We start from the raw sequence: 25,741 nt of genomic DNA on the forward strand, positions 1-25,741 counted from the left end.
CATTACCAGATGCTGTAAGGTTTCAGCCTCCTGCCCACAGCCTCGACACAGCAAACTGGGTTTTTCCTCTTTTTTGTTTCTTCTCCCTAGGACTTCTCTTGTGTGGAAAAGGTTTAATCTAAATTTTAGAAACCGCTGCCTTTCCGTATTTGAGGGAAATTTATCCAAGTACGGGTGAACGGTATCTCTGCAGTAGTGCTCGTCCATACCTTGGGTTATTGATGGCAAAACACTAAGCCTGTCCAGAGTGACTGTCCAATCCCAATCCAAGAGTTTCCTCTTTACCATGAGCGGGTTTAACATAAGATTGTCTAGTTTTAATGCTATGGTATTCAGAATTTCTGAGCAGATTAATTGCCACTTGGTTAGAACCGGAATCAGTTTTCTTTTGATTGCTTCATTAATTGCCACAAATCTGTTTCTTTCCTGTGGGTGCAGACATTTGCCAAGGAGTGTTAAGGATTTCCAGACCATGGATATGTAATGGGAGGATAGGCCCAGTTCTTTACGCACACTCTCCATTGGAATTTCCATTGGAATTGATGTCGGTAAGCCCAATACTCTTTTCCAGAATAGGCCCTCCAACAGTTTCCAAACGTCTGAATTAATGAAGAAATTCGCCTCCGCCGCGTAAGTGAGAATAGGCACAACTTTCAGTTTGTAAAAATCTATCAGAGGACGAAGGGAGAAGGAACAGTATCATTGCTTAATTAACAAAGTTCGTAACTTTACTTCTAAGCCTTACAATACCCGGACCATCTTGGATGCTGTTGTTTAAAGTTACTCCAAGGTATACCATGGTCGAGACCACTGGTACCTCTTCCCCCGATAGGAGCCACCTTAGATTTTTCATGCCAATGATAGGTGCTAGCCTCAAGATCTTTTTTTTTGGATTTATACGGAGGCCGTTTCCTTGTATGTATAACTCAAGTGCCTTTAGTTGCCGCTGTAATCCGACAGCCGTCTGGTCTAGCAACAGGAGGTCGTCCGCAAACAACAGCCTAACCACGGTGGTCTCTGCGATTTTTTGGGGGAAACATCTCACTGCTTCGAAAGCTTCCTGCATATCGGATATGAAAAGACAAAAATCGGCAGGAGCCAACCGACAGCCCTGTTTCAGACCATTCAAGGCCTCCACATTGTTTGATAGGTTGCCCTGTCTGTCCAACCTCACTTTGAGGGTTGTCCCAGTGTGCAGTGCTTCCAGAGGTCCTCCCAGGTTGTTCGGACAACCCCATTTCCTCATTTTTTGCCATAGAATTCCGCGGTCAACAGAATCAAACGCCTGTTCCAAGTCTATTGATGCGATGTAGATGTTCTTGTATTTCTTGTCCTTAACCATACATTTAATTATATTTATGATTAGAACATTTCGGGATGTTCCAATGCCCTTTCGAAAGCCTGATTGCCAAGGGTCCAAATGCTCTGCCAACCAACTCCGATTATTCAGATGTTTCAAGATTATTGCTGCAAATATTTTGCCGACGACATCCAAAAGGGCGATCGGTCTGTAGTTCGTGGGCGCGGACCTGTCTCCCTTCTTAAAAATCGGCACAATTATGGACGTCGTCCAAGATTTAGGTAACTTTTTTAGTCTTGTTATGTCGTTGAACAAAACCAACATAAATGAAGCCCATTTTTCCGGGTCCCTTTTAAGGATGACCATCTGGTCCTGCAGCCCTTGAAGAATTGGAGTGTTTAATGAGGTCTAGGATATCTTTCCATTCGATGGTAAGAATGAGGCGGGAACACAGATTTTCCCCATAGAATAAAGGTTCCGAAAGTGAGTTTCCCAAACTTCTGAGGCTATGGGGTTCACCATTTTTGAATCAGAAGGGATGTTTATTTCATTAATCAATTTCCAAATACCAGTGATGTTTTTGGTAGATAGTAGATGAAGCATCTTCTCACTGTCTTGTTGCATTATTTGATGTTTATGTTGCTTAAGCCAGTTCCTGTAGTTGTTTCTAGCTTTATTATACAGGACTAGGTCAGCCGGTGCACTGGTTTTGACGTATAACCTCCTGGCTTTTCTTACCAATTTTTTTTTTGTCACTACTTGATGGTCGTAACAGTGCCGCTTGCATTGATGGATTTCCTTGGCAACTACCTTTGGGCGAAAGATCTTCAGTGCTTCAGCATATTCTATCAAATTGGGACCTTGGTCCTTGATTAAGAAATCCAGTGCCAGGACCGTCTCTTTTCTACCCATACGTAGTCTATTGCCCCCAGAAGATAACTCAAGAAGCTGGTTTGGTAGATGTTTACCTGGTGCAAACGACAACTTATCCCAGGCCTCAGATTTGAGTTCCAGAATATTATGGTCACTCTGGATCGTGGGGATCACTTCCAACAATGTTAGTTTTCCAAAGAGGTTTTCTGATGCAAAAATGTAGTCCAATGTGCTCGTTTGGGCAGCCCGTTTCCATGTAGGGGTGGCCGGTTTGTCACCAGCCAAGTTCCCGTTTACCATGTGTATGTTCCTGGCTATTAGTTCCTTCTCCATGGTCACTCCTCTCGTTATATTTTTTGAGGCATTCAGAGGCAGGAGCTCTATTTTCCTCTGCTTCTTATCGTAGCATTCCATGTTAAAGTCTGCACATAGCAGAATTTCGAGTGACGAGCAATCGATCCTCGCATCATCTATGGCTTCCAGTAGAACTTCCATGAATTTGTCCACTTCTCGAGCTGTCGGGCCCCAATATACATTGCATAAGAGCAACTGCCAATCAGGAATAAGTGCACTTGGTCTCTTCTACTGTCAACCTCTTGGGTCCCCCTACCACTATTTCCCACTTTCATCACCTGTTCCTTATTGGGTTTGGTAGTGGAGATTGAGGAGTTACTTAGTGGATGTTTCAGATCCTTTGGAACTTCACGATCAGTTCTAATTTCCTCCTCCAACTCCTTAAGCACAAATCCACATAAGTTGAGTTTTGGACCCAGCTCTAAGAGTGAGTTTTTGGTGTTTTGATCACCTGTGTGGAGAATCACACTGTCGTGTCGCTGTTCATTGTGGAATTCAATCCTATCTAAATCCCTTGATTTTAATTTCTCAGGACGGTCCAGGGATTGTAAGAGCCTCATAACATTTGCCCGATTCATAGTTAAGTTGTGTTCATAACCTAGAGTTCTTTCCAGTAGAACTCTGTAATGTTCCTTGGCATTATTTGCCCCAGATCCTTTGTGAGCATTCTGGTTGGTAGGCCCACGTACCGGCTTACTCTCAATCGTTTCTGCCCATGACACTGTTCTTTTAATTTCCTTTTTCGCGTCAGGGCTGACTCCTTTGCTACTGTTAGTTTCCAAGGATCTCTGGACAAGGAAGTTCCTTCTGTCTTCCAGTGTTGTGTAAACCAAGGCATTGAATGGACTTATGTCTGTCCTTTCTTTTTCTGTGGGGCTGGCCGATTCTTCTCTACCAGAGTGCACTCTGGTTTTCCACTTGAATGTTTTGTCGAAGTCCGGGTTCAGGATCGACAACATGGGCATTAAGGGCTTTTTGAAAGACACTTGCCGCTCCACCCTGTCTTTAGCCATCTGACCCTTCGTCTCCCCTTTAGAATCGACACCTTTGGTCTTGTTGTATATTTCTGGGTCTTCGTCCTCGGTACCACTTTCTGTTTCAGAAGTGTTAGATCCCGACTTCCCCTCCCATGAGGTGTTTATGTGCGAATAAACAGATAAGTCCATAAGAGAAATATCCATATTTTCATTCGCTGTCTTGATGTCCAGAGGGCGAGGGGACACGTCAGGACTCACTTTTGGGCGGGCGGCGGAAGCATTATCTGTTTTTTTTAATGGTCTCTCGTGAATCGGCGGTTTGCAGGGAAATGCCAAGTTCCTTGGAAGGTGTAGACCAGTAGCAATTTTGGATATCATTGTGGGTTTCCTAATAGGCAAAGGCCTCTGTCCTATAGGTTTTTTCCGTTAATGTAACCATTTTCCCATAGTTTTTGTCCCCTTTCTTGTTTACTTTGAGTAAACCTTCCTTCAAAGGGGATAGACCTGATTTTGGTTTCCTAAATAAGTCAAACAATTTGATGTTGTTAGTTGGCACTGGAGCCTCGGGCTGATCCAGTGTAACCTGGGGCAAAGTATTTGTTGCAATGGAAGTCACTGAACATCCTTCTTTCGGTGCTCGCCTACCCTCCTTCATTGCAGGGCTAGTTGCCCACACAGAAGGGTCCGTGTTGGTAGAAGTGTCCATGTATTTAGTAGTGGAAATTTCCTCAAGAGTACTCTTTGTAGGCAAAACCACCTGTGGGTTTTGAGACAGCTCCAGAGTTGACAAACCACTCTCTGGGCCACCTGCACTCCCTAACCGAAGACTTGACCTTTCCGATCTCCTTATTTCTTTTTCTTTTATAATCGGCTCGATGATACTTTTCAAAATTTCAGTCGTATGTTCGTCGTTTTTTTCGAGTTTCGACTGAATTGCAGAGACGAAGCCTTCTATAAAGATCATTTTAGAAAATAGCATTGCAATTGTTGTCGTATGGTCCCGAAGCTGATCACTTTGTGACTCTATAAGTTTCAGAAAGGGGGCCATTACAAGAGCAAATGCTGTAATCATTCCAGGATCGATTTGAGGATCCTTTTTAGAAGGGGCATCTCCTTGGGTAGATTCCAAGACAGACAAGAGATCCTCGTCTGTAGGAGAGGGTTGTCTTCGTTGCCGTTTACTTGGAAATGGCGCTTGCTGGGGGAATACTCCTTTGTGGAATCTTTGTGAGGGTCCCCGAGGTAGAGTTTTATTAACTGAGTCAAGAGGCCCCCCCCATTTATTTGATGATGACCCCTTACGCTCGGGGATGAATGTATAAGGCCCTAAAATGTTAATTTGTTGGGGTCTGGGCCGTGACGTAAAGGGATCCGGAAGACATTCTCGAGTGGTCACCCTGTTATGCTGGTTCACACTAGAGTAGTTCGTGTGGAAATCAGTGTTCAGCAAGGAAATCCCGAAGGGTTTCCAGCCATTATCCGGCTTTTTTGCAAGGGGCTGATCTCTTTTGGTCCCATTTAAAGAACCAAAGACAAAGGGGTTCACATCTGAAGAGGGGGTTGGCCTTGGGGAGCCCGTCTCATCATCATAAGTTTCACCCAAGTCCTTTGGAGAGGAGGGAGTAGAATATAAGGGAGTCAAGTTAGGGGAAACCTCCCGCACTGTATCCTTAGGGGACGGTCCCATTTGTGGTTCCATACTCTGACCCATGTCTTCAATGGCCACCATACTATTTGAAAGTCCACAAATTCCAGTTTCTTTGGGTGGCGCCGATATTTCCGGGATCTGTAAAGGCTGTTGGGGCTGTGAGTGAAGCTGTGTATGGGAGCCTTCCCCTGCTCCTGAACTAGTTCCTTTCACCACCACCTCAGCCGTTTCCACATTTATTTGTAAAATGTTTTCATACGAAGCAGTACTGCATGTAATGGCTACCTCGGGGTAGCAACCCGCCACTGTCCTGTGTGGCGAAGGCTTTGTAACCGGGGAGTCAACCATTGTAAGCAGTTAGTCAATAAAACCTGGCCAAATTTACTGGAATTTCAGAGGTACCAGGTCGATATGCAAGTCTTTAAAAAAAAAGGGGTCTCAAAATTACCTTGCTGCCTTCGTGCCTTCCTGCCGCAGACTGCCAGAGACTGCACTTAGCCGCACTTTGCGTCCCTTCGTGAAGGAAGAAGGCTTAAGAGCAGTAGAGGTTTCAAGAGAGGCGGAGCGCCCGCTTCCACGCCAGTTTTCTTAAAGCAGCAGTAATGATATTTCTCACGCTGCAGACCTCCGCACAATGTTTCACACAGTAAGGTCCTTCACGTTGCAAGGGGAACACAGTCTTGTCCAGCAGCTTTAAACAATCCAATAGCACAGCAAAATAGCATGGAGCAGACTGCCAGAGACTGCACTTCGCGTCTCTTCGCGAAGGAAGAAGGCTTAAGAGCAGTAGAGGTTTCAACCCGCTTCCACGCCAGTTTTCTTAAAGCAGCAGTAATGATATTTCTCACGCTGCAGACCTCCGCACAATGTTTCACACAGTAAGGTCTTTCACGTTGCAAGGGTAACACAGTCTTGTCCAGCAACTTTAAACAATCCAAAAGCACAGCAAAATAGCATGGAGCAGACTGCCAGAGACTGCACTTAGCCGCACTTCGCGTCGCTTCGCGTCGCGAAGGAAGAAGGCTTAAGAGCAGTAGAGGTTTCAAGAGAGGCGGAGCGCCCGCTTCCACGCCAGTTTTCTTAAAGCAGCCGTAATGATATTTCTCACGCTGCAGACCTCCGCACAATGTTTCACACAGTAAGGTCTTTCACGTTGCAAGGGTAACACAGTCTTGTCCAGCAACTTTAAACAATCCAAAAGCACAGCAAAATAGCACGGAGCAGACTGCCAGAGACTACACTTAGCCGCACTTCGCGTCGCTTTACGAAGGAAGAAGGCTTAAGAGCAGTAGAGGTTTCAAGAGAGGCGGAGCGCTCGCTTCCACGCCAGTTTTCTTAAAGCAGCAGTAATGATATTTCTCACGCTGCAGACCTCCGCACAATGTTTCACACAGTAAGGTCCTTCACGTTGCAAGGGCAACACAGTCTTGTCCAGCAGCTTTAAACAATCCAAAGCACAGCAAAATAGCACGGAGAATGCACTTAGCCGCACCTCGCCCTTATTTGCGAGACAATGCTGGCCATCTGGCTCAAAAGACTATTTTAATTAATAAACTTTAAGACTGTTATTGAACAACACAGTAATGCAAGGGTTTTACAGTTTAAATGCAATTTTGGTGGCTTTAAATTAAGACATGGTAGCCTTCACTAGGATATTGGGGACGGAAATGATGGAAAACTCTATATTCTGGGGAAAGTGTATATGGTGCCACTTTGCATCCAATACCTACATGCCTTATGATAATATGTAAACATGTATACAGTTAATGAATTGTAAGTGAAATATTTCCCACTGAAAATCCTGAAAAATTATTAGAAGGACGAAAAAAAATCCTACAAACTTGGGAGTTGGCCTGCCATGCTCTTTGTGAAATATGTAATCTGCCTATGTAAGTTTCAAAAGTGCCACAACTGTAAAAAGGTGCATGTTTGTGGCATAACTGGTTTTAGCATAAGCAACTGTGGGATGATCCTATGCATTGTAAAGCACACATCATAAATCTGATGTCATGACCCTGAAACCCAACTGGCTGACAACAAGGTGGTAACAATCACCCCTGACAAATCCAGTTGTAAGAGGTATGCCCATCCTAAACCTGCCCCACCGTATAATCCTGTGATGTCATCCGCCTTATAAAAAGGGGGAGCTCACAGAGACAAAGGACTCTCGTTTGAATTTTCCAGTGCCTGCGTACTCAGACATTTTATATTCATCCTGCAAGATTCCACACTGCACTGCCAGAAAAGGGATAATTGATCCAGGCCCTCTTATCCAGGCAGAACCACCCTTCAGAACTAAACCCCATACCAAAATTCCACTAACTCAGGGATAAAAGGGGAAAAGCTGTGGTACCCTTTTGGAGAGTATCCTGTGACCAGACCGGCTTTTTGCCTCTCTACCTGCATACCACTGTGACCAGACAGGTCCAGCTGTTTTCTGCTAGGAGAGTTCCCCCATTGTGCCGTGACCAGATCCATTGAGTTCAGAAACCCGGTTGGCCGTACCAAAATCCCAAACTCTAGAGCTGATTGTGAGTCTTACCCCTTCCCATTGCCACACATAGCCTACAACATCTTGATCCCTTGTCTTTGTTCCACCTTCTGAGTAATCCCATCCATACCCTGATAACTTGTTGAAGATAGTCTGAATCCTCTGTGTATTCTGTTCCTTGATTTTCTAGTGTTAGCACAATTCTTCCATTCATTTCTGTCTTGCATAAGTCCTTAGTCATATTTTGAATAATTGAATTAACTCCCACATAGAGCTGAACACCAGGTGAAAAGGTTAACCTTGCAAATTAACCTTGAGTGCTCCGTGTCTTTCTTTAACAATCTAGCCATTAAATCTAGTTTTTGTAAGATGTGTCCTTTCCTTTTTTAAACTGATTTTCTCTTTTAACTGCTTTTATTTTTAAAAACAAATTTCCTTTCACCTTCAAATCTCATCCAGTTCTTCAGCTAGAGTCACCCTTTGACTTTCCTACTATCCCTGTGATGTGCATCTATCACCCATCCTAAAAACCGCATTCCGATTCTGTCTATTTCACCCGTTTATCAAACCTTTTTTGACATTTAAACCCGTGTAATTTAGTTTAGCAAATTCAAATTCTGTGCATGTGTTTCTAGCTGCACTGTGTTGTCACTTCAAAGTTGATTTTTGAATTGTATGCCCTTTGTTGGTACCCTGCTTTGTAGTTAGTTGCTAGTTTTATTACATCCTTGATACTGTGCTAACTCATATTTAACTCATTCATTCAACCGCACATTTAAATTAATTATTTACTAATTCCTAGTGTCATTTACATCATTGCAAAGGTTTTCAAACCTGATTTTACCTCCCATTTTGTGAGGGAAGGTCATTATTTGGGGTTTGAGGACACATTGCAGGGGGGGAAAACTTAACTCAGGTGCTAACTACCCGAACAGTAAAATTGCTCCTATTCATCTGTGCTTTGGTTATGTTATAGTAGAATGTCAACCAAGTGTATTTCATCAGCTTACATTGTAATTATCACCCCATTGGTGGTTGCTTTCCAATATTAAAATTGTGTGTTTTTTTTAATTTAAAATAAATATTTCATTCACACCAACCGGGCTGGTTCATGGTCCATTTTGACCCAGGGTATTTGTAAAAGGGGGTGTGAGACAGGTTGGGTTCCAGCTCAATCTGAATTCTAGGAAATCCAGAAAAAGTATTCTAATTGAGCGCTACATCCTAGGCTAAGGGCAAGAGTCCTGGTCCGGTGTGTGATGCCCGATTAGAATCCTTAACAATCCCTGGGACCAGGACCCCCAAGAAGGTCACCTCCGGCTCTATCAGGAGTCTGACCCGGGTGATCGTCTCAATTGAGTTAACCACTTTCTCCCAAAAGGTTTGAGCAATGGGCACTTCCACCGCATATATAGATCTGTCCCTTGAACCCCACATTTTCTCCAGCAAGCTGGGTTCAGCGAACTCCTGAAGCAGTGCAGTCGCACCGGGGGGGGGGGGTAATAGCACCAGTATGTTAGCTTGGTGGCAAATTCTTTGTTAGTTACACAATTAGAGGAGGAATAGTTTCTTGTCCAAATGTCACCCACGTTTTGTCCTCAATAGGATGGCATACGTCCGCCTCCCAATGGGCCATGTAGTTGGGTCGAGGCATCCTCATATCATCCTGCATGAGCCTATACAGCCTTAACATTTTCCCACCTCGAGAACCCTCTATCAAGGTGAGCTCAATGGGACTTGGGTCATGCGTGGCCCCATTTCCTATCAGTGGATGCTCTATCCAGTGCCGGATTTGAGAGTAGCTGTACCTATCTGCCTCAGACAGGGAGAACCTTTCCTTGTAGTTTGTGAAGGCCAGAGGCTAATGGTTCTCAAAATGTTGTGACAAAAATTGTAATCTCCCACCACGTGTCTGTCTCCTGAATTTGGTGGGGTGAAGGCCTGGGGTAAAGTCTGGGTTGTGGAAAATTGGAGCATGAAGGGCTACACCCCTTGGGGTCCCTGCCTTTCTCATCACCAAGTCCCACGTCTTCATCATGGTTTTTGTGGAGGATAGTAGTCCAGGCCAGTGTTTTCAGGGTAGGGGGGGTTTTATGGCAAGGAGCTAATGGAAAGTGGCAATCTGGACTGTTCAATGTCTACCTATTTCAGGCGGTCATTAGGAGTGAGCCAGGTGAGAAAATGTGTTAACTGCATTACAATTTTGCAGGTTCGGGACCCCTATCCCACCCAGTCAGGCGTTGCCCACCGTCACCTTTCTAGGAATCCTAGGTTTTCTCCCTCGCCATATAAATTTGAATATCTTCTGCTGTAATCGGAGGAGGGAAGTTTGCAGGATCTCCATTGGGAGCACCGAATAGAGGTAGAGAGATTTTGGGAGAAAATTCATATTACAGGCTGTGATCTGACCCATCAAAATCAACTTCCAGCTCTCTAAAGAGGTGCGGGAAGTAAGCCTCATATAGTTCCCTCAGGAACATTGAGATGTGAGCCCCTAAATACTCCATGGCTTTTTCATCCAATTGTATCGGGAGGGGGGATGAAGGCTCCCATCTCATCTGATGTCAGCCCCATCCCAAGTGCCCAAGATTTATGATAGTTAACCTCAAAGCTTGCAAACCGTCTAAAGGAGTCTAGCTCTATGAGGGACTGTTGCAAGGAGGTTGAATATTTGTGAGGGTGAGCATCAGGTCATCCGCATTAAGGGACAACTTGTAATGTTTGCGGCCTATTCTCACCCCCTCAATAGCGGGATTGTTGCATATCCATTGGGCAAAGGGCTCCATTATCAGGGCAAAGATTAGATGGGAAAGGGTGCACCTCTGGCTCATCTTACATGTGAGTGATATGGGATAAGTTTGCTTTCGGTTCACCCGCAAGGAGGTTCTCAGTGGACTGTAATTGGCCAGGAGCATCCTACAGAACAGCGGCCCAAAGTGGAGTGCTTTGAGGGTAAGTTGCATAAAGTCCCAGTAGACTTTGTTGAGTGCCTTAGTAGCGTGTAGTGCCACCAATGCCAGCTTGCGGTGTTCTAAGGTTTCTAAGGAAAGTTGTTAGTGGCCTAAGTGCCTTTCTTCTCTGAACCATCGCTGTTGCCAAGTATTGAAAGATCTGCAGGAATGCCCCCTGGTAAAATATCTCCTCTTCTGCTCATCTCAATGCCATAATCTCCTCCTTGGCTGTGAAGAAGTTAACTTAATCTTTAGCATGAGATTTGCACAGCCTTTGGGCTTTTTGGATGCCTCTGTCAGACTGTTATTATTATAGGACTTTGATGCCTACTTCAGCATTTCATATACCTGTGGTTAAAATACATTTTCTCCACCATACAGCATATTAATGTTCCTTGCTTGAGTTTCCCCATTAAAACTTGTCACACTGAGCAATGCATAATGTTCAACCTCTAATTCAGCAGCTGCTTGTCTGGCTGCCATTTCTGCTGTTCCTAGGCTGGACTTAATTAGCATATTTGACACTAGTGTTCCCTCTTGCCGGATTCCTTATTTTTGTTGTAGAAGCTCTTTCAGGAATTGTTTCAGAATGGGTTCCAATTCATCCCATGTTGCCATTTGCTATCATGCAAGTGGTACCACGGATGCTACTGCAGTACATCCATGTCACTTCAATGTAGTAGCCCTAAGGTGACCTCATATCAGAACAGGATGTATTGGTTATAAATGCCATTTCTTTTCTACATGTGCATATGTATTCCTCACAGTTGCATGTGTCTGCATGCTTTATAGCCACTTCTTTTTTATTTGACGGGAAATATTTAGGGTATCCTCCTTTGCTCATCTAGGAGCTCTTTTAAGAAATCATCTTCTTCTTCATCTATTGGGAGACTGAGGCCAAATCGATCAATTGATCTCTGCATCCCAGCTTGGTATCTTGCCTCATCTTCACCCAATCAAGACGATAAAGGTGTATCTTTAGTATCCAGGAAATCCATGCTGTAATCATCTCACACGCACACGCTACTTCCTCCTCCTGGAGCTGTTCTTCCTCCGGTGTGTATAGATGTACTTGCTTCATCTCTCTGCCTCTTCTGTGCATTTTCTCTTTCATCATAGAGTATAGTTTTGTCGTACTTCTTATAAAGGGAATATGCATCTTTTCTGACATACTGCCCCTTTATCTGTGTCTCTGCCTTTTGTGGCATCATACATAAATGCTTTGCAATCCATATCTGTTTGTGTTGTGGACATATGCATTCCCTCTTCATGGTCACCCTCATTAACATCATTGACAAGGATACCCATGCCCTTCTGTATCTCGGTCTCTTCTTGTGACATGTAGGTATTAGTTTGGGCTTCTGTGACAAATCTTACACTTGTAGAAATGTGTTTCCCTGTGAGCATTTCGTTCAATGCCATAACACCTTTCCATGCTGCATGCTGCATGCTGTACCAGAGTCAAAATGCTTTCTGGTTTATGAAGCTCTAATGGTTTCACCTGCGCCAGCAGCTCTTTCGATCTTGGAATATGCTATGGCATCGGTGTGCCTTGTCACTCTCTTTTGTTTCTGTCCAAGCGCCATCTTGCCTCAGGTTCTTCATCACTTCAGTACCATCTTGCACATGCAGCTTTACACCACCAAGTTTGTCTCAGGTTTTAAATGGCAATGTAAGTGAGCCTTAAATTATGACCTGTTTTAGTTACTCTAAATGGGCAATTACCTTGATGTGCGATAACACAGAGTCTGTTCTCTATGTATTACATGTATTACCTGATGTATGTGTTCTTACTGACATACCCACTCACACTCAACGAAAATATTCCAGAAGCAGAAAGGTTTAGTACAGATGGTTACTTTCTTTGCTCACATGTACAAACATTGGAATTAATTGAAGCAATACTGTACCTGATCACAGACATGAAGTGCAAATACTATGCACATAATACCCGTGGAAGGATACTTTCCATGCCTATCCATCCAATTTTCATAAACATACTTCATGAAGATGGGATTGTAAACGAATATCTGCACAAAATAAATATTTTAGTTACTTCATAAATGTTAAGGCATTAATTAGTTTTAAAAAATTGATTAGCAGAGTGGGTTTATTAAAATGTTCTTGATTAGCGAACAACCTCATTTGATTAGCAATGTTGTACTAATATTTAATGCTACCAGAAGTTAGTTTCACCCAAGAACTAAAATGAGAACTAAAATGAGCAACAATACCACATATTTGTGTCCCCCTGAAGTAAGCATTAGTGACATGAGTCAGGCCTTGCAAATGTTCTAAAATTCTGCTTGACCTGCGGGATGAGTAACTTAGTTTACCTACTTTACTTTACTTTATGCTTGTTACGCGTCGAAAGCCCGCAGGCATTAGGCACCTACTCAACCTAAGATAAATGCACTCGACCCATGGCAACAGATGACAAAAAATGTAAATGTGCTTTTTGTCAAATGACTCATGCCACCACAAACCCACTTTGTTTGGCACACTGCTGCCACCCAGAGGCTAGCCATGCACAGTGACACTTGTATTTGACATTTACTATAAAGTAATTGTTAAATAAGTGTTTCATACATGGCCTGCAAATGGTACTCGCCTCGACTATGCGAGTGACTGAGTAGACTATGTGAGCCCTGGATGACTGCCTGTAAAATGTAAAAGGTTAGCTGCATGAATTAACACAAATAAATAGATATGAAAAAAAGGCTACGTAAAAAGTTTGGCCAGCTCTCACCACCAGGTGCTAATATATAATGCAATTGTTATTATAGAGCAGAGCAAGCTCTAGAGGCTAACTGCAGTGTATGGTATTGCAGTAGATCTGTAGATATATAGACTGTTTGGAACTATAGTTCAATACGTTTGGTAAACATCTAGTTAGCTTTGTGTATTCATTATGTAAGAGGAAAGAAGTAAGAGATTAAGCAGAGTGGCCTACGTAGCAGGCAGAGAACTGGGCAAACTAGATTGAATAGTGTAATATGTGACCATCTCACTTTCAGGATAGCTTGTATAAATCAACAGGGTGATAAGATAGGATGTCAAGGAGTATCGGTTCAGCTCGTGGGTTGAACACCATTTGCACGGATGGATGCAACCAGCAGGTCACAGAGCTAGGTCTTCCATCAAAACAATATGGCCATGTGATCATGGAGGTTTTAAAGAGTGTTCACTCATCAATAAGATAACATCTTCCCCAACATAATGAAATATAGTTTACACTATGAGATTTAGATACATTAACTTGAACTGTATCTGAAAGCATGGTGGTAATGCAGTGTTTTACAGTAATAATATAGTAATTATGCATTAGTTAACAACTAACATTTTTAGGAATGGAATTGCATGACTGTCTAAGCTGACATATACTGGTCTTTGCCAGACAGGATACAGGTAGCTTAATTAAAGTATCATCCCTATTACTTCTGGTGTGCAATCAATTGAAAAAGAAAAAGACATTCTTGCCTAGCAATCCAACACAGGGGTTTGACATTTAAGAGTGGATGAGATGATTACTGCTGCACTTTCTCCGAATTAGCCCCATTGAACTTGCAGTGAACAGAGAAAAGAGGGGCGAGAGAGCCCTGAGGGCAAGAGAGGAATGCAGGATGAGTTGTGCTTTCAATGAACATCATAACCTAAATAGCTAGCTTTGCTACACAGGTGTCAATTTAATTAGCAAAGCAACAGAATTTCACAATAAATTGCTATGCAACACTGCTTACTTTATGCTTTGAAAGTAGAGGGTGTTAATGTGAGTTAAGAGTTAAATAGGGGGATGCAGAACCTGAATATCTATTTTCTGCCAGATGTATAGATTGGCAGGGTGCAGCAGTTTCCCTCACTGTCTAAATAGAAGTGTGAATGCTGGGAAAGCTATCACTAACTGGGCTTTAGCGCTACCTAGGTTCTACCAATACCCATCATATTCCTGCTCGCTATGTGCCAGAACTCTGCAGCGGCTGTCTAATTCACAGTTGGATGCAGGTGGTTCATCGGTGGTGATTGGAAGAATGCAGCCCGACAGCTTTGATGTATTGTCCCTCCTCTCTTTGACCCACGTACACATCAGTGAAGATCTTTTGGCATACATATCTCCACCAGAGGGATGACCTTAGATGCTCCGCCACCTGTACTCCTGGTCTCTTTAAGACGGGTTATTAGAGTCTTAGCTTCTCAACTTTACCAGATTGTGTGGAAGGCAATTAGGAAATATATATGAAAAAATAAATATATTGCTATTTCGGTGACATAACGGATGGGTTGACTGTGATCTGTCTTTTTATTTTAAAAAAGTACTTCATCCCAAATATCTCTCCCCAGTTTTTAATTTATCTCCTTACCTCAACAGGGTTCTTTGTTCATCTATTCAAACCCTGAACAGTACAAAAAAAAAAATATTGGAAGTGGCTTCATTGTGGAAACCACCCACCCATGCTATCTCCTAAAATCCTCTAGAATGTATTTTCGCATCATCACAGGACATTTATGGCACAATGCAAAGGCAACACAGAGGCTTTTTACAAAGAATGTTTCAACATCAAATATTTCCTATAGCTATATGTTTTGACTTTTGTATAGGAATTTAACAGATAGTGTATATCTAAGGAGTGACAAGTAGAATAGAAGTAAAATAAAAAAGAGGACATGTTAATATGTTTTCCAATGGAGATCAGAACTCTCTTTGCTTAATTGTGGGCATTGGAGAAATGTTAGTGGTTGATGGAGGTGCCAATCTATAAGTGACCCATGGTATCTGTGTGCATGTCATTGTCACATGACCCTTGTAATGACTGCTATGCTTGATCTGATGCAAATTAAGCAGCTTCTCCTTTTACTTTCAGCTGTCAGAGTGGGCCTTCTTCTGCCTCTAAGGGATCGGGGATAAGCTCATCTCAAGAAAAGCACCTTTCTCCCATAGCTCCACTGTTTAGAACAGACCTACTCACCTAAGACAGCAAAAGTAGCTACTGCTGGACATGAGAGAAATTGTCTGTAGCATTGACCACACTACAGCCTTCAAGTCGAACCAGCTTGGAAATATGACACCTACATACTGGCCTGTGCAATGGAGAAGTGGAAACAGAAGAAGGGCTTCAAGAGTAACTGTGGGCTAGCCCCCCAATCGGGTCCCGAAGGATATCTGGTGGGGCAATGGGGCACTTTAAAGAGGGAATATGTTGACTGTGTAATAGGAAATATAAGCAGTTATCACTTATGAGAGACTGGAAACAATATTTGTACTCAGGATGGGCTTACTATAAATGGTCTGAATACCAATGCCATGTCAAAATGCGTGTATTCTCTAAATATTTTCATTACTAGAATAGAAACAACAGTTTGATCTTTTTTTGATAACATAACTAGTGTGGAGAAGATAGGAACATAGCCAAAACACCACAGATGTGCATCTATCTATGAATGATATCCTCTCTTCTTCACATTACATAGCATTAATTTGGACTCATATTAAGGGGCTCCAAATGTTCACCTTTGAACCAATACTAAGAAAAGTATGCAATGGCCGTGCTTAAGTGCTGCAGGTAGAAAAAGGCTTTTATTTTATCTCTGATTTCACTACTTTTTCAAAATTTGGAAACATGACAAAACTCACAAATAGTAGTAAGGGGAATGCATGATTGAAATGCAAATGGTGTTAAGCAGATTATGACAGTATGTGGTTCTCTTTAATTAGCATAAATGTTTAACTAGTCACAGCAAATATTTATTTTGATAGTATTTTACACAATATTTATTCTACCTGACACTTAACATGCTAAGCATAAATTATGGTCTTGCGTCGACTCGGTCTGGGAACCTTGGATGGAATTGTTGAGTGTTCTTGCTTGTAGTGGATAACACTAACTGAAACAACACATCATTGTTCAATATTACTTTAAAAGACAGGCACCTCCTGATTCATTTTACCTATATATTTTTTACTACATTAAATTTGACAACAACCGTCATACCTAATATGTTAGTTAGGACTTCATGATGAATATTATATGCCTATTTTTCTCTTTCACTTTTTTAGCCATTAGCATTTTTGTGTGTCTTATTTCCTATGCTGACCCTCACCTTTTCCCTGTATACACCTTATTTCTTCCTTGCTGTCCTACTCTCTATTCTTCTTTACCTTGTGACCTATTTTCATTTTCTATACCACCAGCCCTGATCTCTATCCCTAAAGATATTCCTCTTTCCGTCTCCCTGGCTCTTATTTGTCCTTTGAATGTCGGTGTATTATTTGTTATGTAAAAGGTAATTAGCCATACAAATGCCATTTAAATGTTACAAAATCAATACATTCTGATGGAGATACTCATGTAAGGTGCGGTACACCTACATCCAAGCAATACTGGTGTTTTGTAAAATAGATATTTGATGGCAGTGTGAGAGCTAGCACATGTGAAATACAATACATGGGTTTGTGACTAAAAGCAGTAAGAACAAAGTCAACCCACGTTACTTAAAATAGATGCTAGTGGTTAATACGCACCAGTACAATAATGTGCTCCCATTACATTTTTGTATTGTTAGTTATAAAATAAACATAAGGTTTTTTTTAAATCAGTATTTTATGAAAAAACAAACATAAAATACCTTGTCTCTGCTTGTTTTGATTCGTCTTGGAACCATAGCATACGTACTGTAGAAGAAATATACATGACAAATTAAAATTATAATATACAGCACACATTTCCAAAGGGAATGATCATAACACAATGTTTTTACATATATGGATACTTAAAAAGAATGACAGAAGTCAGATATATTTGATGTCTAGCATTATGAATCTTTCAGAATTCTCCTACTGAAGAAAGACTCCTCAGCTCGAACTAAAAGAACAACAGCTTTACTCCTCCTCTTTGATGCTACCCTTATTGTGCTACAAAGTATGCTTCAAATGCTGCAGCCCTAAACAGAGGATTGCAATTTACTAATTAATGCCCACAAATTGGGAATGTTCAGGTAGAATTGGTGAAGAAGTGTATTTATCTGTTTTTAATTATCCACTAATTCCAATGTGAATCTAAAAATTATAGCCAGAACACTTTTAGCATAAATGAAAACAGCGGTCTGCACATTTTTTACAATTTCATAGCTGCCCTTGATTACATTTTGTTATGAAGATAATCCCAGATTTCACTTATGGGCTTAAGGTTCGTTTTTATAGAAGCTGGGTTCAACTGTCAAAGATTGAAGGACTTATCTGTTAGAAGATATTAGGGATTAGAAATTCAGTCTCTATGGCCCTGTTCAAGTTGGAGTTTAGACTAATCTCACTCAAAGCACCTATCCCCTGGAAAAGCATAAGTGGCAAGAAGGTACTATGCTGCTCAATACTAGGTTTATGACTTTCAATGGCCTCCTGCTGGCCAAGCTTGGTTGTGAAGGTGTTTTTCTGACAACCACAGCCCTCTTTGTGAAACAGAAATCACTTGATGTACTTTGCATCACATCTAAGATTAGAATCGGAACATATGCCTTACATCGCTTTATGCACGGTAGCCACCGACATTTTTACTAATAACTGTGAGCCTGTCCCACTTCGCATACAGTTAGCAAATAACCTGTGCTGCCCACATTTAAGGCCAATCGCTTCATGCAACGCCATTTAAACAAACAAGGTGTTTATTTCTCTAAGATAGCCGCCCGTGTTTCAGGCCTGATGTGCCTTGCCCAATCCACACAGCTGAGAACAGCCTCGTGCTGATTGGCCCTTGCCCTGCCTACTACAGCCTAACGGAAGCCGGCAGGCGTCAGCCGGCCCTTCCTGGAAAGACCCTGAGGGTAAGGCCAGCAACTGTCCTGAGAATGTCGCGAGCTGTCCAGAGTCCAGGGCCTGACCCCCTGCCCGTGCGCCTACAGAAAGTGCTGCATGCTGGACACTCTATTAGAGGTAACTCTTGCTACACGCTATAAGCCATACTTGCCCACTCCAACTTCAATAAACTCCGATTCAGGCACTCTACGCAGAACATGTATTACTCTAACACTGAGTCCCCTACCCAAACTTACACTTCTTAGGTAACAAAGTGATGTGTAAACCCATGTGATTTTTGCTGTTTCTGTGATTTTCAAATTTATGTGAAACACTGCCCCCATTTAATTCATTGCAATCTAGTGTGATTTTTGCTGTTTCTGTGATTTTCGAATTTAGGTGAAACACTGCCGCCATTTTATTCAATGCAATCTAGTGTGATTTTTGCTGTTTCTGTGATTTTCGAATTTAGCTGCCCAAACCTCACTCAGACCTATCTAGTAACCAGCAGCTAGTAGACACCTGTCCGTTGCTCCTCACCTCTACCCACCAGAATGTACCTACCAGGTATCTACTCAGCATTGCTGAGAGTCATTCCCCACCTTATCCATGTATCTAGTCATCTCAGCCCCCCCCAGCCCGACGCTCATAGGTACCAACTCCCCACTCACCATGTACCCTTCTACGCCATGCAGCCTCTTTGCCAGAAACTCCAAACTACGCACCAGGCTACCCAAAATATATGAGCCTAGAGCAAGGGATACTATCCAGACCAAATTGACCAACTGGTCCATGCCGTCACTCGCGGTTACCCCTAACAACAACCTCACAGACCTACCTAAGCTTAGCCAAACTAATACTACAACTAAGCATAAGGTTTGCACATTAACCACCGCACCTACTGGTATTAAAATTACTACCCTGTCTATAAGAGGCGCATTAATTAATGCGAGATCTGTAGTAGCACATGCTACAGATATAGCAGACCTCATCCTGACAGAAGAACTAGACTTCATAGCCATCACTGAGTCCTGGCTTCACGCAGCCGCTGGCCCAGCCCTCTCGTTAGCCATCCCTGAGGATTTTACCATCCTCCGAGTGGACAGAACAGAATCTAGAGGCGGAGGCCTCGCTATAATCGCCAAAACTCACCTCAATTTCAAACTTGACACCACCAACCATAACTCATTGTGTGAATCTCCTACAGCTAAGCTCCCCACCGCCAACTCCCAAACCATTACCATCCACTTACTTTACAGACATCGGGGACCTTTAGGTTCTTTCGAGGAAGACCTTAATTCTATCCTCTCTTACAACTTAAAAAATACTTCCCAGAGCCTTCTCCTAGGAGATTTTAACCTTGGCTTCAATGACCCCAAAGACCCCCAAGCGACCGCAATCAACAATACCTTGTTAGAATTAGGCTTCACCCAAAAAGTGTCCACCCCCACACACAACAAAGGGAGCACCCTTATCTGGATAGCCGACCATAACTGTGTGGCTTCCATTACCGCCATCACCCCGCAACCATGGTCTAACCACCACCTCCTCACTTTTACATTTGAAGCATCAAGCCCCATCACTAATAACTCATTAGCCATAGCTATCCCGACGAGAAGCAAGAAAAACATAACTGTGGAAAAACTCATCCCCCTCATTCTCCCAACCTTGAACCAACTCTCAGCCGACTCCAAACCCCACCACCTTGTTGAAAGTTATAACAATAGTATGCGCTCAGCCTTAGACGCTATTGCACCGCTAAAACTGAGAAAGTGTAAACCGATAAAAGACCTGAACACCTGGTTCTCTGCCCACCTAAAAGCTCTCAGATTAGAGAAACGTAAAAAGGAACAAACTTGGAGACAATCCCCACAGACAATAACAAGCTGATCCTTAACAAAATAGTTTCCACTTATAAAAAAGAAATTATCCTTGCCAACCAAGAATCGTACAACCAGAGAGTACTACAAGCCAAATCCAGTACTTAAGAACTGTTTACCATCTTAAAAGAGCTGGAATTACCTATCTTATCTCCAGACACCTGTGTGAAAGATAAACAATGGTGCACCAGTGTCCAAAATGCCCTCTCCAATAAAGTTGCAGGGCTTCAAATCAAAATTAACAACAAGAAAGAGGCACTAACCAACTCCTCTAACTCTACCAACATCCCCCGCGCCCCACTCATCAGCACCCTACCCCCAACCCATTCACCCGCTTCAGCTTTTCCAAAGTCTCCACACTAGAAGTGGAAAAAATCATACTCAGCCTTAAACAATCAAATTGCCAAGGCAACCTTTGCCCATCACAAATCATCAAAGATGCGGCAAGAGACCTCTCACCATTCATTACCAAACTCATCAACGCCTCCTTTTCATCAGGTACTATCCCCAACAACCTTAAAGAATCCTGGGTCCTCCCCTTACTAAAAAAAACCTTCCCTAGACCCCTCTATACCCACGAATTACAGACCCATCACCACCGTCCCCTTCCTGCTTAAAATCCTAGACAAGAAAGCCTATCTACAAATACAAAAATACCTCGAACAAAACCATCTCCTAGGTATCCGGCAATCAGGCTTTAGACCCCAACACGGAACAGAAACTGCTCTCATCGATCTCAAGGCCCAAATTGACACTTTGAGAGATAATGGGTAAAACTGCCTTACTGCTTCTCCTAGACCTCTCGGCAGCATTCGATCTTGTTGATCGCAAAATCCTATGCAACCACTTAGACTCGGATGCCCACTTTTCCCAAGAAGCCATTGGTTGGATTAAGTCATTCCCGAGTAACAGATCCATGCGTGTCTTTTCTACTTCGGCTTCTGCTGACCCCATCCCCATCACATGTGGGGTCCCTCAGGGGTCATGCGTCTTCCCCACACTGTACAACGTGTTCACTAAGCCCCTGTTTGACGATCTCAATGGTCTGGGTATCACCTACACTAACTATGCCGATGATACCCAGATCCTCATCCCGCTGACGGGAGATTACAACATGGATTTGGCCTTGGTGAACAAGGTGTACCTCATCATCCAGGCATGGATGGGTTCCCATAGCCTATGCCTGAATGATGACAAGACTGAACTCATCATCCTGGGATCCACCACTAACCTACACAAATTGAACCATAACTACACCAGTTTAACCATAGATGGCAACTCTATCAAGGTAGCCAAGGAAGTGAAAACCCTTGGTATTTACCTTGACTCTACCCTCTCCTTCCATAAACAGGTCAGCTCTATGGCCTCCTTCACACCTTACACATTCAAGCTTACAAGATCAGCCAAACCCTTCCTATCTACCCAGAGCTGCATTACTCTAGCCAGAGCCCTTGTACTATCTAAACTGGATTATTGCAATGCCCTCTATGTAGGTGCCAATAAATAGGTTATCAATACAATCCTGATCCTACAAAATAATGCTCTCAGAGCAGCAATCAGCTTCCCTAAGAGAGAACACATCTCTAATATTAGGAGAACCCACAACTGGCTTTCTACCACCGACAAAATCTTGCTCAAGGTAGGCCCCCTAACTCACAAATGCCTCAACAATGCAGCCCCCTGTTACCTAGCCGACACAATAACTAGATACACTGCCAATAGACACACTAGGAATAGCAATGCAAACCTGCTCTCCGTTCCTAGATTCAAGCGAACGAAAATGGGCGGCAACAGCTTCCAGGTGAAAGTAGCCCAACATTGGAATTCCTTACCACCTTCCGTAAGAGAACAACAAACCTACCACCACTTTAGACGTAATTACATCCAGTGGTTAAAGAACAAAGACCAATAACTGACATCTCTGTTGTCAATTTTGTAAATATGTATACATTGTAATTGTACTTCACTGCTTCCTTCGCAACTGTATTAACCTATGTACACTTTGTAAATTAATGTACAGCACTGTAACTAAGCTGAGAATATCATTGTTACGCCTGCGCCCTCATACCTTCTGGTCTGGTGGGCCATATAAATGAATAAACAAGCAAACAAACAAACATCAAGAATATGCTAGTATGTAGAAAAGCTGTAATTCAATTTCTGCATAGTATTAAGCTTTCCCTCACCCCAATACAGGTTGGTGTACCTCCAATTTCATCTAAATGTATTACTTACTTAGAGCTGGTCAGGCAGAGGCAAACTAGAGAGACTTAAACGCATGCATTGATTGTGAATCTGAGCAATCAAATTTAGATGGATTTTCTTTCTTTACAAACATGTATATAGTGTGTTTCCACTGTCAATGTAGTCCTTTTGGAACTGCTAGTTGGCAGGAGATCAATTATCATTAATAAATCCACTAGTTAAAGCAAAACTCTTTCATACAGAGAATAGTGCATGTAACCTTGCCTTTCTTTGAAATCTTGGTTAGACCTGCCTAATGTATTTCATTGATTATTAGAAATATTTGAATAAAATTGTATTTGTAATTTGTATATTAAATGTTTGCACATAAAGTAATACATATTGAAAGAAAACACAACACAATAAAAAATGAAAAAAGAGCATAATGAACATTTCTTCTAGGATTTCTGGTAGTTTATACTGTCACCAGATTAGGCACTCATCACATAATAAGCACTGGCGGATTCGAGGACATAATGGAGATCTTGCACTGAAATTCTATCCTTGAAATAGAGGAAAAGCAGCAGTAGCTGTTGGCATTATGCTGCTAGCAGGGCTTGTTGCCACCATGTCCTCTTTGGTGACAAACATAATGGAAATCAGGAAGACCCATGAACGTGTACTGTATGTTCCTACTGTGATAGCGTGGAAGGTTTGCCAGGCGAATCATCAGATAAGACCACTCATTTACTGACTTTCTCCAGGGTTGGGCTATTGAAACTAATGCTGTGATTTCACCAGGTATGGATTGCCTCTTGTTAAACCCCGATGTTCCTGCCTCAAAGATGAAAAGCTTAGTCAACAAAGCAAAAATGTATGTTTCTTTTCCAATGTAGATAAACATCTGGATTGCATGACAGAAAATCAAACTACTGAGCAAAAAGAAATTATGAGTCTTTGAGTAATGCCTGCTACAGGCAGGACTAAGTGGTGATGCACTCCGACCTGGGGTGCATGGTTGTGTTCCAAACTGTTTATATAATGTATTCATTAAAACCAATTAAAATATGCCAACCAGTGAAGGATGAATACCCACACTGCCCTGATTCATAAACAATGTATCATTACTTTTTGGGGGGCTCTATGTCATGAAGTTCATGTGACCTTAAGAAAGCTCTAAGAGAGATTGGAATGTGTGAGATGATATGATATGATATTTTATTTATATCGCGCTCATACACAGGTGTTTCAGAGCGCGACCAGGCAAAGGGAGGGGAACAGTGGAGAACAAACACAAGGATCTTACTAGGCCCTGTGACATTGAGAACGTGCAAGTGCATGGGGGAAGGGAAAAAGGGGGAAAGTGCATGGGAGGGGGGAGAAATTGGAAAGTGCAGAAGCATAAGAGAGGACAAGATAAATAATAATTAAATAAATAAATAAATATGGTGATCAGAAACAGTGGTAGTGCAAGCCTGTGCGGGCCAGGTGCAAGGTTAGTCAGATAGGGAGTATCTGATCAGTGCAGACGAAGAGTGGGGGGGCCTGTATGGGTACAGATACAGGCCCAAGAGCAAGGGGTGGCCAGAGGCAGTGCAGGAGGGCGACAGGGTGAGCAGGGACCTGGGCACGAAGGGCAGATGGTGGCCAGGTGCAGCATTGCTGATAGAGAAAGCAGATCAGCAAGGGAGAGGAGAGGGAAAGGCAGAGGCGAAGAGGATGATCTTGAGGAGCTTCCGGAACCGTAGGTGGTTCTCCTCAAGTTTCAAGGTGGCAGGTAGGCAGTTCCAGAGGGAGACCCCCGCAGAAGGCAAAGATCTACCATCAGCTCGTTTCTTTGAAAAACGACTGACCCTGAGGGAGTTGGAGGTAGAGGAGCGAAGGGCTCTAGAGGGGAGGTATTTAAGGAGGGATAGTTGAAGGTAATTTGGACCCAGGCCCCAGAAAACCTAGTGGACAATGCAGAGGGTTTTAAATTTAATCCTAGCAGCCACAGGGAGCCAATTAAGGGATTTCAGAGCTGGAGAGATACGATCCCAGGGCTTGAGGCCAAGGACAAGTCTCGCAGTCCTGTTCTGGATTAGTTGTAAAGGGCGGAGAGTGGAGGCAGGTAGATTTAGAAAAAGGCTGTTACAGTGGTCCAACCTAGAGAGAATCAGAGCTTGGGAGACAAGGAGCTTCTGAGGGAAGGAGAGGAAAGGAAGAGTACCTTTAAGGAGGTGCAGTAAGAAGTTAGACTTTTTGGAGACATCAGAGATGTGTGCGGAGAAGGAAAGTGTGGAGTCAAAGATGACCCCAAGGTTCTTAGCTTCACTGGTAGGGGCAGGAGGAGGGCCAAGGGAGGTTGGCCAGAGAGTGAGGGGAAAGGATGGAAGGGGTGTACCAATGAGGAGGATGTCAGTCTTGTTGGCGTTTAAACAAAGATCATTTGCAGCACACCAATTTTGAATGGCGATTAGACTGTCAGAGATGAGGGAAGGAGAGGAGGTCGCCGAGGAAAGCCTGAAAATGAGTTGGGTGTTGTCAGCATAGCACTGGAAATTTGAGCAGAAAATGGAAATGCAGTAGGCAAGAGTTGCCAGAAATTGATTGAAAAGCCAGGGTGAGAGGTTAGACCCCTGGGGAACACCGCAGGTAGAAAGGGAGATGGAGGATAGGAAGGACCCAAGTTGTACCTGGGAGGGTCGATCAGAGAGAAAAGAGGTCAGCCAGGCCAGAGCCTGATCTGTGATACCCAGGTTGTCACGGAGATGATTTAGCAGGGTGGTATGTTTGACCGTGTCAAAAGCAGAGGAGAGATCAAGTAGGATGAGGACAGAGGGAATGTTAGAGTCAAGGTTGGAGAGCTGGTCTTCACGGATGTTCAGGAGAGCAGTTTCCGTACTTCTGGCAGCTCTGAAGCCAGATTGGTGGTCATGGAGAGAGCCAACTGAGTCAGAGTGAAGGTTAAGCTGAGAGATGGCACACTTTTCCAAGAGCTTACCCAAAAAGGGAGTAACAGAAATTGGGCGATAGTTAGCTGGACAAGAGGGATCAGCTGTGGGTTTCTTGAGGACAGGATGTACAAGTGAGTGCTTGAGAGGGGAGGGGAAAGTTCCAGAGGCAAAGGAGAGGTTGCAGAAGTCGGCAAGGGCTGGAGCAAGGGTATCAATGTGGTCCTTAAGAGTTTTGGAGGAGCAGGGATGGACCTGTCTTGAGGAGGCTTTCATGGATCAGACTTGTCTAGCGACCTCATCGGGGGAGAAAAGAGGAAAGGCAGAGAAAGAGGGAGGAGGGGTAGCTGAGGGTGGGTCAGCACGC

The 25,741-nt window shown here is 43.1% G+C and overlaps 1 protein-coding gene across 4 annotated transcripts in view; it reads right to left on the bottom strand.

Moving 5' to 3' along the window:
- The window catches only part of LOC138497931 (CMP-N-acetylneuraminate-beta-galactosamide-alpha-2,3-sialyltransferase 1-like), a 278,656-nt gene that overhangs the window by 25,346 nt on the left and 227,569 nt on the right, over positions 1–25,741 (bottom strand). For 3 of the 4 annotated variants that reach the window (XM_069621663.1, XM_069621662.1, XM_069621664.1), the window contains 2 exons: positions 17,216–17,261; positions 12,505–12,624 (listed from right to left, as the gene is read on the bottom strand). In XM_069621663.1, the coding sequence (XP_069477764.1) occupies positions 12,505–12,624; positions 17,216–17,261 (166 nt within the window). The remainder of the gene's footprint in view (positions 1–12,504; positions 12,625–17,215; positions 17,262–25,741) is intronic. The other variant, XM_069621665.1, reaches the window with a different exon arrangement.

This window comes from Ambystoma mexicanum, chromosome 5q (assembly GCF_040938575.1).
Source record: "Ambystoma mexicanum isolate Mex_15411 chromosome 5q, UKY_AmexF1_1, whole genome shotgun sequence".
NCBI lineage: Eukaryota > Metazoa > Chordata > Amphibia > Caudata > Ambystomatidae > Ambystoma > Ambystoma mexicanum.